The sequence below is a fragment of the Salvelinus sp. IW2-2015 genome, unplaced genomic scaffold, assembly GCF_002910315.2.
Source record: "Salvelinus sp. IW2-2015 unplaced genomic scaffold, ASM291031v2 Un_scaffold2041, whole genome shotgun sequence".
In the NCBI taxonomy this organism is placed as follows: domain Eukaryota; kingdom Metazoa; phylum Chordata; class Actinopteri; order Salmoniformes; family Salmonidae; genus Salvelinus; species Salvelinus sp. IW2-2015.
This window is the reverse complement of record NW_019943386.1, coordinates 61,680-76,054: the sequence shown is the minus strand read 5'-3', so window position 1 is coordinate 76,054 and position 14,375 is coordinate 61,680. Positions and strand designations below refer to the sequence as shown.

General features: G+C 42.8%; 1 protein-coding gene and 1 long non-coding RNA gene across 3 annotated transcripts; one reads left to right on the top strand and one right to left on the bottom strand.

Annotated features, from left to right (window-relative positions):
- Positions 1 to 305: 305 nt before the first annotated feature.
- On the bottom strand, positions 306 to 2,091 carry pop7 (POP7 homolog, ribonuclease P/MRP subunit). Of its 2 annotated transcripts, none has more exons than XM_024140173.2 (2): positions 1,987 to 2,091; positions 306 to 1,713 (listed from the first exon to the last, which is right to left on the bottom strand). In XM_024140173.2, exon 2 carries the CDS (start codon positions 1,668 to 1,670, stop codon positions 1,203 to 1,205), a length of 468 nt encoding a protein of 155 aa, XP_023995941.1. In that variant the 5' UTR covers positions 1,671 to 1,713; positions 1,987 to 2,091; the 3' UTR covers positions 306 to 1,202. The 2 variants fall into 2 exon arrangements, with proteins under 2 accessions (XP_023995941.1, XP_023995942.1); XM_024140174.2 differs by having other exon boundaries at positions 306 to 1,628; positions 1,987 to 2,074.
- Positions 2,092 to 2,368: 277 nt separating this feature from the next.
- LOC112072788 (uncharacterized) lies at positions 2,369 to 13,699 on the top strand. The gene is made up of 4 exons (XR_002894390.2): positions 2,369 to 2,944; positions 10,065 to 10,628; positions 12,053 to 12,116; positions 13,575 to 13,699. It is a non-coding gene; the product is annotated as an uncharacterized lncRNA (long non-coding RNA).
- Positions 13,700 to 14,375: the final 676 nt, after the last annotated feature.

Genomic DNA, 14,375 nt, shown 5'->3' with positions numbered 1-14,375 from the left:
AGGTAGCCTAGTGGTTAGAGCGTTGGACTAGTAACCGAAAGGTTGCTAGATTGAATCCCCGAGCTGACAAGGTAAAAATCTGTCGTTCTGCTCCTGAACAAGGCAGTTAACCCACTGTTCCTAGGCCATCATTGAAAATAAGAATGACTTGCCTAGTTAAATAAAGGTAAAAAATATATATTGAGTAGTGTAAGCAGTGCACGAAATAAGCATTCGAATGCCACCTAGTGGCTATTCACTGTTACTAACTGCAGAAATGACTGGATGATTGTCAGTTTAACACTTAATGTTTCATGAAAAAAAACTTCTGTACTTTTCTTATTTTATTACACATGTACAATAAATACTGTATATACATTCAAATATTGAAGCTAAAAACATAAATTTGTATGACGTAAAAAAACTAACATTTACTGACTTGACCGAGTTTGGATGTCGATGTATGGCATTGGTAGGTAAAATGCATAATTGCATATATAGTTGGTCAACTTAAATCTGACCAGCAAATTACAAAAAAAATATTACTTAATTCCCATAGTCAACTAATATTCAGTGTTTACACTTTTAAAAAATCTACAAGGTTTTATGTAAGCTTTAAATCCACATCCTTTTCAGAGCATGTATTCCCATGTGGAACAGGAGTATTGTAGCTTGCATGAGTTAGGCTGCGTTTACAAAAGGTAGCTCCAACGCTGATATTCTTTTCCTACTAATTGGTCTTAAGACCAATCAGATCCGTTCTGAAAAGAGCTGATGTGAAAAGATCTGATGTGATTGGTCAAAAAAATATCAGAATTGGGCTGCCTGTGTAAATGCAGCCTTAGTGTGGTCTGTCCCATTTCATATGGGAGTTTAAAAAAAATAATTCAGGCAGTGAGGGATTGGAAATGATGGCATGAAACGTCACATCTTGATACTAACAAATACACTGCTCTGACTGACATGCATAACAAAATGACAAAGCTGAGAAAGAGCTTCCAAAAGCTCTGAAATCAGCTCAGTTCATAGACACTTCTCATTATTACCCACATCTGGATAACAGCCACCGCAGAGGGTTAGGATAGCCGGCGGGATTAACCAGGTGAGATACCTGGTATGTATGACTAGCTGTATGACTAGCCTCCATTACTATATTACAGACACCATGACAATGGAGGTAGCTAGCCATATCCGAGCTAGGACTGATGGTGATGCGTTTCGGGTCACTGTGGGTCTGGGTAGAACACTTTGATATGAATAGCCGAATTATTCCGAGTGCGTGTCATGGGCTCCCCCGCCTCGTCCGGGTCCTCAGGCTCCAGATCGTCCACCAGCTCTACTGTAGACGTGTTGGCCGCCAGCTGTAGTGCCCCCTGGCTGCTGGCCTGGAGCTGCAGGGCGATGTTGATGGCCCTGTTGATGGCCAGGCCCAGACCATGGACGCAGATCTCCCTGTGGCCTCCTCCCTCCAGCAGCTTCTGGCAGCGGGCCAACTGGGCCCGGAAGTCTGTCTTCATGTTGACGTACACGTCGTTGCGGCGCTTGGGCAGCTTCCTGGGGAGACGCTTGCGGAGGGTGTACTCCACAGGGTCCATCTCCACCGCTGTGCCGCTGCCGTCGGCTGGGGGCATGATGATGCCTGGGGTTGTCTGGGGGACGGAGGCAGAGATAGGGCTGTGTGGTTCTGTCATGACGATTGAGTCAGTCAGAAACAGGGAAGGGTGGAATGGAGCACTGCAGTAATAGGAGGCAAAAACAACAGGAAAGGAAATGTCAATGACAAGAACGGAAGATCAACACAATCTTCCTTCAGACAGCAAATATACTGTTTAGCCAATTTACTGAAGGTTCTGAAATACTCAAATACCAGGGAGGTCGACTGGTAGCTAGCTAACGTTATCTAGATTGGAACGTAATGTAATTTAACCGTCACACAAAATGTGTCACTCCAAACAAATGTAGTTAACGTTATGACAAAATAAGAACGTGAAAGCAATCAGACTGTACCTCCAACCACGGTTTGCAACCAAATTATTCAAATGTTGTCTCTATCGTGCTGGGGAACTCACAACCTGAGAGGTTTGTGAACTTCTGGATACACAGAGGTGCCCCGGAAGTAATCAAAACGAAAACGTTCTCGTCCATCAGTTAATATTATGAAAAGACATATCAAATACAGTGCTGCGCCACCCTCTGATTACTGGATAAATAAAAACGTATATTTGCAGTCTGACCAGAGCTACTTTTTAAATATAATGGTTAAATTGAATAGCCGCGATAATAGTATATGGGGCGTATTCATTACGGAAACAGTTTACTGTTTAGAAACAAAACGGAAACAAAGCACAAACGGAACGAACTGAATTTGACCAATATAAACTGTCGTTTACGTTTTCCGTTTGGAGTAAACGGGTTGCAACATAATCTGCATAATGATTACACCCCTGTTGTTACAACGCCCACCTCCTGTAAACAACCCAAGTGAAGTGCGGTGTTGACGTATGTGGCTCGATTACGGACATACCACGACAACCGCTTGCGAGCACGCTAAAATGCATTAGATTCAGCCTAATTGCAAATCATTATTTTATTATAAGTTATACATGCTGTGCAAGTGTGGGATGGTTGGTCTGAAAATAGCATAACGAGCTAACATTAGCAAACAACTCGTAACACAAGTCAATGTTACGTCACGTGGTGTGAGTAGGGCGGCCATCTTTCTCTAAAAACACAAACAACAAGAGTAAGGAGCAGACTTCTCGACTAGACATCAACACGCAGCGACCGTAGGAGAGGGGGTAAATAAATCAAATATTGAGCACGACTTCATGAGAGTATCAGTACAATTCTGTTGGAGGAGGATGTTTGCAGAAAGAGAAAGGAAACCAATGCATATGAATTAAAACTGAAGATTGTACACAACAAAACGTATTTAAAAAAATAAATAAACGACATTAATTCAAAGGTAAGCTATGGTTCCTTGAGCATTTGTGAATGGTTGACATTGTCATCTATAACGTTACATAGCTAGCAAATCACTTTAATCTGAGAGGGCCCATACAAACGCGAGTCAGGTGCCTAAATTCTCTCTAATGAAATGATTGGTGTTTCACAAGATGGGGCTCTGAGCGAGCCGTAGAACGACGGTATTATTGGTTACCATTTCTGTTTTATTGGTTTGTTTTGCTCGGGTTGTGGAAGGCCATAGTAAGCAGCGGGGTAGAGTTGTAGGGGCGGCCGATTGACAAGGGAAGGGAGTGTGTTGATTCACACACGCGGACACTCCGCCCCCTTCGCCATATCTTGTGTCATTTGAACCTTGCATGTAAACCGAATGCCTTACACGGCCAGATAACGTTACTCATTGTTAATGTTATGTCATCGAAATATGATTAGCTGGATAAATAATTGTTCATTGATAATCTGCAATTTGAATACAATTCTTTAACATTTTAGCTCAAGCAATTGTCCCGTGCCTTTTCTGGTAGAGGTTTTTGATGCTCGAGTCTTGTCCGCGTTGCTTACTAACGTTACATGGCCCAATGGTGGCTGCTACTAAATTCCAGACAAGCTAGATTCTGTAGTAAATCAATGAATTGCCACAATGGTTTAAAGAAAACTATCAGTTATCTGGCATTAAAGACCGCAACAAGTACATAGTATGTATTACTTTATTTAGCTGAAAATAACACCTGAATCCTACTATACATTACTAGCTAGCTGTATTTCCTAAACCGACCCATCGTACACCGGTTGGCCATTACATTTACGTCATTTAGCAGACGCTCTTATCCAGAGCGACTTACAGTAGAGTGCATACATTTTATTACATTTTTACATACTGAGACATGGTGTTTACTGTCATTGTAGCTTGCTAATATTATAGATACACACGACGAGGCGTGACTTAACGTGACCACGCTCGGAGAGGGTACAGCCGTTGGGTACTTCCTTACTCCCATGTAATTAGCCTAACTTTTGGTGGCATCCTAAGCAAACTACTGATTATTTTTTGGTCGTTTCAATAAAGGTTTTCAGCAGCCTCACAAGTCGTTATTAATATACTTGGCTGTCACAACAACAAATGATTTACGTGATATTTATTTTGCCAATCTAATTTGTTACCGGGCCTGCTGAACCTGACTGTAAAGCTGTCCCATCATACTTACATCACTGTTTGTTTACCCCTAACTTTTTGCCGGTTGGCTAGCGAGAAGTTAATCTCGATCTAATTTGTTAGTATTATATATGTTGCGTAACTACTTCCAGTCTTTGCGTGCAATGGTCTAGGTATTTTTTAAAGTTGAGGGGACCACGGAGTGCTGAAGCACGTAGTGCATAAAATCATCTGTCCTCTGTTGCAACACTCACTATCGAGTTCCAAACTGCCTCTGGAAGCAACGTCAGCACAAGAACTGTTCGTCGTGAGCTTCATGAAATAGGTTTCCATGGCTGAGCAGTCACACACAAGCAAGCCTAAGATCACCATGCGCAATGCCAAGTGTCACCTGGAGGGGTGTAGCTGAGTGGTTAGAGTGTTGGGCCAATAACCAAAAGGTTGCTGGATCAAATCCCGAGCTGACAAGGTAAAAATCTGTCGTTCTGCCCCTGAACAAGGAAGGTAACTCACGGTTCCGCGGTAGGCTGTCATTGTAAATAAGAATTTGTTCTTACCTGACTTGCCTAGTTAAATAAAGGATACATTTAACAACAAAAAACAAGGCCTGTAGCCAATGGACTCTGTAGCAGTGAAAACGTGTTCTCTGGAGTGATGAATCACGCTTCGCCATCTGGCAGTCCATGAACGAATCTGGCCAGGAGAATGTTACCTTGCCACGTGCATAGTGCCAACTGTGAAGTTTGGTAGAGGGGGAATATTGTCTGGGGCTGTTTTTCATGGTTTTGCCCCATTAGTTCCAGTGAAGGGAAATCTTAACCCTACAGCGTACAATGACATTCTAGACGATTCTGTGCATCCAACTTTGTGGCAACAGTTTGGGGAAGGCCCTTTCCTGTTTCAGCATGACAATTGCCCCCATGCACAAAGCGAGGTCCATACAGAAATGGTTTGTCAAGATTGGTGTGGAAGAACTTGACTGACCTGCACAGAGCTCTGACCTCAACCCCATCAAACACCTTTGGGATGAATTGGAACGCTGACTACGAGCCAGGCCTAATTGCCCAACATCTGTGCCCCAGCTCACTAATGCTCTTGTGGCTGAATGGAAGCAAGTCCCTGCAGCAATGTTCCAACATCTAGTGGAAAGCTTTCCCAGAAGAGTGGAGGCTGCTAAAGTAGTAAGGGAAGCAAGAATATACAGTGCATTTGGAAAGTATTCAGACCCCTTCCCTTTTTTCACATTTTGTTTCGTTACAGCCTTATTCTAAAATTGATGAGGAAAATTGTTTATTTAATCAATCTACACACAATACCCCATAATGACAATGCAAAAACAGGTTTTTAGAAATGTATTAAACATTTTAAATACATACCTTATTTACATAATTATTCAGACCCTTTGCTATGAGACTTGAAATGTAGCTAACGTGCATCCTGTTTCCATTGATCATCCTTGAGATGTTTCTACAATTTGGGAGTCCACCTATGGTCAATTCAATTGATTGGGGTTGAAAGAATTGTCCGTAGAGCTGCAAGACAGGATTGTGTCGAGGCACAGATCTGGGGAAGTGTACCAAAAAATGTCTGCAACATTGAAGATCCCCAAGGACACCGTGGCCTCCATCATTCTTAAATGGAAGAAGTTTGGAGCCACCAAGACTCTTCCTAGAGCTGGTCGCCCGGCCAAACTGAGAAATCCGGGGAGTAGGGCCTTGGTCAGGGAGGTGACCAAGAACCCGATGATCACTCTGACAGAGCTCCAGAGTTCTTCTGTGGAGATAGGAGAATCTTCCAGAAGGGCAACCATCTCTGCAGCACTCTACCAATCAGGCCTTTATGGTAGAGTGGCCAGAAGGAAGCCACTACTCAGTAAAAGGCACATGACAGCCCGCTTGGAGTTTGCCAAAAAGCACCTAAAGACTCTCAGACAATGAGAAACAAGCTTCTCTGGTCTGATGAAACCAAGATTGAACTCTTTGGCCTGAATGCCAAGCATCACGTCTGGAGGAAACCTGGCACCATTCCTACGGTGAAGCATGGTGTCACGTTCTGACCTTAGTTCCTTTTTTATGTCTTTATTTTAGTTTGGTCAGGGCGTGAGTTGGGGTGGGCATTCTATGTTGTTTTTCTATGTTTTGTTCTGTACGTTATATTTCTATGTGTTTGGCCTAGTATGGTTCTCAATCAGAGGCAGGTGTCGATCGTTGATTCTCAATCAGAGACATACTTACGTAGCCTGTTTTCCCACTATGGGTTGTGGGTAGTTATTTTCCGTTTCAGTGTTTTCACCATACGGGACTGTGTCGGTTTTCATTTATTCTCTTGTTCTTTTTGTATTTTGTATTCATTCTCGATTAAATTATATTATGGATACGTACCACGCTGCATTTTGGTCTTCCTCTCCTTCCACCAACGAAAGCCGTTACACATGGTGGTGGCAGCATCATGCTGTGGGGTGTTTTTCAGCATCAGGGACTGGGAGGCCAGTCAGGATTGAGAGAAAGATGAACAGAGAAAAGTACAGAGATCCTTGATGAAAACCTGCTCAGGACCTCAGACTGGGACGAAGGTTCACCTTCCAACAGGACAACGACCCTAAGCACACAGTAAGAGAACGCAGGAGTGGCTTCGGGACAAGTCTCAATGTCCTTGAGTAGCTCAGCCAGATCCCGGACTTCATCCCGTGTGTACTTTCCCCCCACAATTTCATGATATCCAATTGGTAGTTAGTCTTTTCCCATCGCTGCAACTCCCCTACGGACTCAGGAGAGGCGAAGGTCGAGAGCCATGCATTCTCTGAAACACGACCCTGCCAAGCTGCACTGCTTCTTGACACACTGCTCACTTAACCCGGAGGCCAGCCGCATGAATGAGTCGGAGGAAACAATGTAGAACTGTTGACCTTGTCAGAGTGCATGCGCCTGGCCCGCCACAGGTGTCGCTAGAGTGCGATGGGACAAGGACATCCCGGCCAGCCATACCCTCCCCCAACCCGGACGATGCTGGGCCAATTGTTCACTGGCCTCATGGGTCTTCCGGTCGCTGATGGCTGCGACACAACCTGACAGAGCTTTAGAGGATCTGCAGAGAAGAATGTGATAAACTCCCCAAATACTGGTGTGTCAAGCTTGTAGCGTCATACTCAAGAAGACTCGAGGCTGTAATCACTTTCAAAAGTGCTTCAACAAAGTACTGAGTAAAGGGTGTGAATACTTATGTAAATGTGATATTTAAAATTGTATAAAAAAACAGTTTTTGCTTTGTCATTATGGGGTATTGTGTGTAGATGAGGGAGGGAACAATTTTAATCCATTTTAGAATAAGGCTGTAATGTAACAAAATTCTGAAAGTTAAGGAGTCTGAATACTTTCCGAATGAACTGTATGTGGTAGTAGAGTAGTGTCCTGAGGGCACACACTTAATGTGTTAAAAAATGTAATGTCATGTAATATTTTAAATTGTATTTAACTGCCTTACTCTTCCTAGGGTCCAGCAACATTATCTGCTGCATTGGAAGAAGCTGATGGGAATCCTTGATAAATACAAACAATAAAAAATATTAAAATGAATATCTCAAAAGTACCCTTGTGGATTTAGTTAATTTTAACACATGGTTTGGCACAATATACTCTACAAGTACATCACATTTCCAGAGTGGGCTCTCTGCTACTTTTGAAGTTATGAGCAACACCAACACAGTGCGAGGGAATATGGATTCAAAGGGAACTCTGATTTGCTTCATGTGCTATCCTAATGGACGTCTGTGATTGGTTAATGACATATAATGGCAATATCTATGTATAAAATGGGTCATCTTCCCAAGTACCAGAGATCCTACTCTGGAAAGCTGACTTGGTTGAAGAGGTATATTGTTCCAAACAAAATATCCAAAAAATAAAAAAGGTTACTTTTGAGATGTTCATATTTTTAATGTTGAATAAAATAATGTGAATTTTTTTAAATTTCAGGATCTAGACATACTCTATATTTTAGAGCACACTAAAAATAGAATGATACAGCAAGCTGTTTGTATCATGTATGGTTCACAGATCATATGGTCTTACTGGAGGCATGTGGGTCTAAAAAGGGCCGAAAAATATTTTTGGGCTATCCTGGTGTGGAATTGCTTGTTTTCCATAATCATATTTCAACTTTATCTAGGATATATATATATTTTTTGTCTGCTTCATTCTGCTTATTGTTAATATTTTGTTTTGTGTAGGTAGGGGCCTTTTTCTGTGTCAATACCCGTTCTGATGCGTCCTCTCCTTCAGTTCAGGAGTCTATCCTATAGAACCTTTATGCATGTGACTCTCAGAATAACAACTGTGCACATAGTGCGGGAGATAGGCCTACCTATCGTTGGCACGAGCAACTCTATCTCTGTTCTAATAGGATATTTGTACATCTGCATGGCACCTTCAGCATTCAGATGCTTGTAAAATGGCTTTCACAGTGTCAAATCATAGGTTTTAATAATTTGCTTGTCACTCAACTAATTGTTACCAAATGCGCTGTAGAAGTTTTTTACGTTTTGTGTCCTACCGGAGTGGACGCAACTCGTATCCAGCTGCTGATTGGGGTTTTCGATTGTTCAGGTTCACCATAAGAAATAGTTTCGGTAGTTTTACTTTAAACAGTCAGTGTATTTGGTCATTTTTACATGAACCGGGTAATTTCATAAAGGACAGCAATCTTTTTTTTTGAGCCAGAGAAACTCAGTTAAATTACAAACGATTTTAACCATTTGCTTTTGAGACGGCGGTAAAATCCAAAGCTGCATTATATTAATTGGCTAAATGACATGCTAATTTCCAAAGATAAATATTGTCATAGTACTAGCTCACAACGTTTTTATCTGTGAAAATGAGAAGTTAATCAGTTGTTGATGGTGATTTCAGATAAAAAGTGGGGGGACAAAAAGCGTAAATTGTCCCTACCCCTAATCTGTTAGTGGGGTGGTAACTGCTCTGTCTGCCCTATGGCTCAGGTACCTACATACATGCACACTAACAAATAGCCACTCAGTTTAGAGAAGTTATCTCAGACAGATCCAGCTCAGAGAGGCCCAGCTCCTGAGCTCTCGTCAGCAGCAGACACTATTTTAAAATGGAAAATGTTAGTGCATCGAGCCGAATTGCATTAATTCGTGCCTCTAATCAAACCGACTCTTACTGCATCGTTTCAAACTAAAACATATCGTTCCTGTATCGTATCGGAGCCACTGTTTCTAAATGCATATCGAATCGTTCATGAAAGGAGACATGCACATCCCTGGAATTATTTAATTAGCTGCTAGTCCACCTATTCTTAGCTGTGCATCTCTAGAAGAGGAGAAGCCATAGAATTACAATCACCTGACCAGGTTTCTATAGTCTGAGGGGCTTTTCAAATTCTATGGGATGCAGGCTCATAGGTGTCTTGTCTGTTGGGTGTCTGTTTTTACTGCAAAGCCTAGGGGTGGCATTCTGTTGCTTGGATATTGTTGTTGCCATGACGTTTGCAGGTACCGTCTCCAACCAGGTGCATTGTTTTTGCAAAAGGGTGTCATCACTATTGTATTAGTCACTGGGGAGACGGTTTACACTCTGTAAACATGGAAAGTTGTTGACTAAGTTAATTATTATTGATGGTTATTATTGATTGCAAAGCTCTTGCGATGTTGATTATTAATTTGCATCAAGTGGACATGAATAAACACAAACGTTCTCAGTGGAAGGCTGCAGTAGCCGTCTTACTCTACGGAAAAAGAAATGTGACATTTTTTTAAATGTTTAAACAAGTTGACTCTATCAACACTCTCTAAGCAGTCCAAACTGCATTAAAAATGTCTCGTTTCAACACACAAATTCAACTACATAGATTGCCCGTCTGCCAAGCTGTGACTGGGTGCGTTTGTTTCTCTCTGTCTGTTTCTCTCTACTTGCTATCGTTCACTCTCTTTCTCTTTTCTTGTTGTTCACAGCAGTTTGAAGGGAGGTGGACAGGAATCAAAGGTGTCGACACCTAGAGGGTCAGTCAAGCCACGTTTCAGTCGGAGAGAGAACGACAGGAGGGAAAAGAGGGAGAGAAGGAGGGAGAGTCGCGTCTGCTCCTGGCAGCTGTTCCAGCAGCCTGTTCTGTTTCCCCCTAGGTTTTTAATTTAAATCGAGAATAATCGTCATTTTTTTCATGTCAAATGTGATATTACTGCTGTTGTCGTAATCATTACTGTTACTATCGAGTATTTTATTTTGTTTGTTTCATCAACTCGTTTTCGGATTATTCCAGTTTCTTGTTTTTATTTTTACGACTTTTTCCAGCTGTGAGCAGAGGCTTCTTCCAAACTGTCCTCATATCCATACCAGTACTCTATCCCCTATACACACCTGAAACAGGCAGCTATTCTCTATCTCTGTGTGTATTGGGGAGCTCTGTTACCACAGCTGTGTAAGCACCACTCAGCCTTCTCACTCAGCCTTCTAAGCCTAACTAAGCCAGTCCTAGCCTGGTCCAGCGAAGTCCAGCCTGGTCCACTCTTCTGGACAGGGTAAGAGCTGTGTGTGTGTGTGTGTGTGTGGTGTGTGCGCCAGCATGGCATTTGTTAGTTGGTGTGTATCAGGGTTTCCATCAGGAAAATGTGGCACTGGACATTTGACCGGCAGCATTTTAATTTACCAGACATTTGAGAACTTTACTGGACCCATATGCATTGGGTGCGTAACCTGATTAGGGCGTCCACCCACGGTGCTCAGAATGACAGATTAGGGTAATTCAACAGAACATGCAAGTCGAGGATTTAATGATGTAGGGCTGTCCCCGACTACAAATAATCTTGGTCAACCGAAAGTCCTGTGTTCGAATGTGTATTTTTCCATATATACACACCCTATGTGTGTTTTTAATCAAATCAGCTATATATGTGTAGAGCTTGTCTGATGCTTGAAGCTCACTATTTGATGAAATGACACACAAATTACTTAAGGGGGAGCCAGAGATCAAGATAACCAGAAGAAGAAAAAAACTGAACCTGTCCCGACCATCCTCGTCCCGCTCCTACTGGCTTTCCCAGATTCTGCCGTTATTCTCCTGAAGTTCCCGGTAACAGGCTACACGGGGAGTCGGTAAACTTTCTCATGTGGAATGCCAATCTATCTTCCCATGTATACGGTTCTGCATGCCAGTTATGGTTTTCAATTTCATGTTATAATAACATCTTTGTATCTCGATCATTGTCATGTGAAAATATCCATTTGAAATTTAGAAAGAGCGCCCATCGTTTAAGTCATATTGTCAGCTAACCCATCTATATGACTAGGATTGTGCATTTGGCTACTGGACAATGAAAGAAAGTTTATAATAAAATAGTTTCCTCCACAGATATGGTCTGATTTTGGCTAGGCTACTCTGAAGCAAGGTAAAACATGCTTCATAATATGTAGTAAAACGTTCCGGTTTCAAACAACTAAGTATACGTTCTCAAAATGCACACTGCCTCCAGCTCATCGCAAAGAGATGTGTGACGTGCTGATGAAGCCGGCCTTCCGTTGGCTATGCATTTACTGTTTGAGACGCTGTAGCAGCAGCTCTCGCGCTGCCTGACAGGTTTTCGGTTCAAACGCTCTGTATCTGTATGCTGTACGCGTGTGATGAATAAATAAAATGCATAACGAATATACTGTACACGCGGCAATTTTAATTCCACAAAATTATGCAAAATACCTTATAGATTGATAAGCATGACCAGTCAGATGTATTTCCATCAATGAATAGGTTAAAAAGCTTTATTTCGCAATGTGATTTTTGAAATGTAGTTTCTCTTCTTCCGGACAATTGGCCAACGGCAATTTCATTTATCGGCTTTTGACAACAACCAAAATTATCATCCAAAAGCCGGCGATTACCGGCTAATGGAAACCACGGTGTGTGTGTGTGTCACTCATAGATGAATCCTTTTCTTGCTCCTGTTTCCAGATACTCAGCTCTGTAAAGACGTGAGGAATATGACTGCTGAGACACTTAACTTCGGCCCAGAATGGTAACTTTTCTTCTTGAACACTTCTGTCCATCTACCTCTCTTCCTCTCTTGCTGCTCTGTTCTTACCACTTTCTATTCCGTACTGAACAGGCTTTAAAAAATCCATTCCTTCCCTTACCCTCTCGCTCCTCTTCTCCTTCTATTCTGTCCATTTCCTCCTCCTTTCCTGGCTGCTGAGCCCTCAGTAAATGTTTGTGTGGAGATTAATTTGAGGAGGGAGGCGTAAGGCCTTGGTTTGGTAGCAGGCCAGTGGTTGGACACCTTTTTCATAGACTGACTACTGGCTGGCTGCTGTGCCATGTGCATTTTGGTGCTCCGCCGACCACCAGGGACCGTATCCACAAAGAGTCTCAAAGTAGACGTGCTGATCCAGGATCAGTTTTGTCTTTTAGATCATAACGAATAACATTGGACTATATGGAGTGGACAGATCCTAGATCAGCATTCCTACTCTGAGGCACTTTGTGGATACGGGCCCAGATCACTCCTCAGACCTTGCTTTCCGTGTGGCAACACACACGTCCATGCCCTCTTCCTTCCCTTCTTCATCAGAAGTACCGTCTGTCGTGGTGGCTTTAGCCCTATTTGCACTGAACTACTATTACTATAGAACGTTGGTTATTTATTTATTACTCCAGCATGTCCGTTTTTCCAGTGGACGATTCGGACTGGATTAGTTTGACCAAACTGCCCCGTAATTATTTATTTTCCCAAGTTAAAAATGGACCGTTGTGAAGGAAGCCTGGAGGCTCTTCTAGGCGTGAAGATAGTTGAAATGTCAAGGGATAGCCTGATGTTGACCTTATGGCCTTCAGTTCAGAGAAAGTCCAAATAATAATGCGTGAACCGTGACCTGTAACCTATTTTAGACATTTAATTAACTGACATTTTGCAATTTAGCAATTCATCGGCACAATATCGTCCACTTCATCTTTTAAGAGAGAAGTACGGCACTAGGAAAGTTGATATGTAGCAAAACAGATCATTCATCTGTAGGCTACGTGCATAGCACTTTGTTTTAAGCATCAATTTGGTCCCATGTTCGTACCCCAACTGTGTGCAGCACCTGTTAAACTCTGTAATATCCCTCAAAACACAGGGATGACGATTCGCACAGGGATAAGTATTATCAGAGGACCTGGGAGTTTGCTGACAAACACTAGGTTTTTAGGTCTGGGATAACAACCTTCCTGCCAAGTAAAAAATTACTGCCGTGGCAGATTCGGACAAGACAAAAATGATGGATGTGGTGATTTATGCTTGTGCACATGATTGCATTACCTGAGCTCCCCCAGTAAAATGTATCCCGTCCGAATAGGGCTTTTGTCAATTGTCTGTACAATAGTGCTAATGCTTGCGTCACGACATGTCTTAGTATTTAGCCCATTTCATCGTGCGTGTGTGTTGACTTTGTTTTCCTCCCTCCTGTGCCCCTCATCCTCCTCCTTCCTCCCCCAGGCTCCGTGCACTATCCAGTGGGGGGAGTGTGACGTCCCCCCCTCCTTCCCCCGCCATGCCAAAGTACAAGCTGGCCGAGTATCGCTACGGCCGAGAGGAGATGTTAGCACTTTATATCAAAGAGAACAAGGTGAGCAGGAGGAAGCCACACGGTGCTCAGTCTTATGAAATGGGTGGTTCAAAATGTCTGACACTCAACAGGCTATCAGGGGTCGCTTCCCAAATGGAACCCTATTCCCTATATAGTGCACTACTTTTGACCAGGGCTGGCACCATTCCTATATAGCCACTACTTTAGACCAGGACTGGCACTATTCCCTATATAGTGCACTACTATAGACCAGGTGCTGGCACCCTATTCCCTATATAGTGCACTACTTTAGACCAGGACTGGCACACTATTCCTATATAGTGCACTACTTTTGACCAGAGCCCTATGGCCAATGGAACCTGTTCCCTATATAGTGCACTACTTTTGACCAGAGCCCTATGGCCAATGGAACCCTGTTCCCTATATAGTGCACTACTTTTGACCAGAGCCCGATGGCCAATGGAACCCTGTTCCTATATAGTGCACTACTTTTGACCAGAGCCCTATGGCCAATGGAACCCTGTTCCTATATAGTGCACTACTTTTGACCAGAGCCCTATGGCCAATGGAACCCTGTTCCTATATAGTGCACTATGCTTTTCGTACTTACGATAGCTAGCCTCCTCTCCAGGGGGTGTACTTGTACATCAAGCTGCCTCCCGCTACAGGAACAGGAAGTAGGACAGGAGCCTATGGGTTGTTATGGCTCG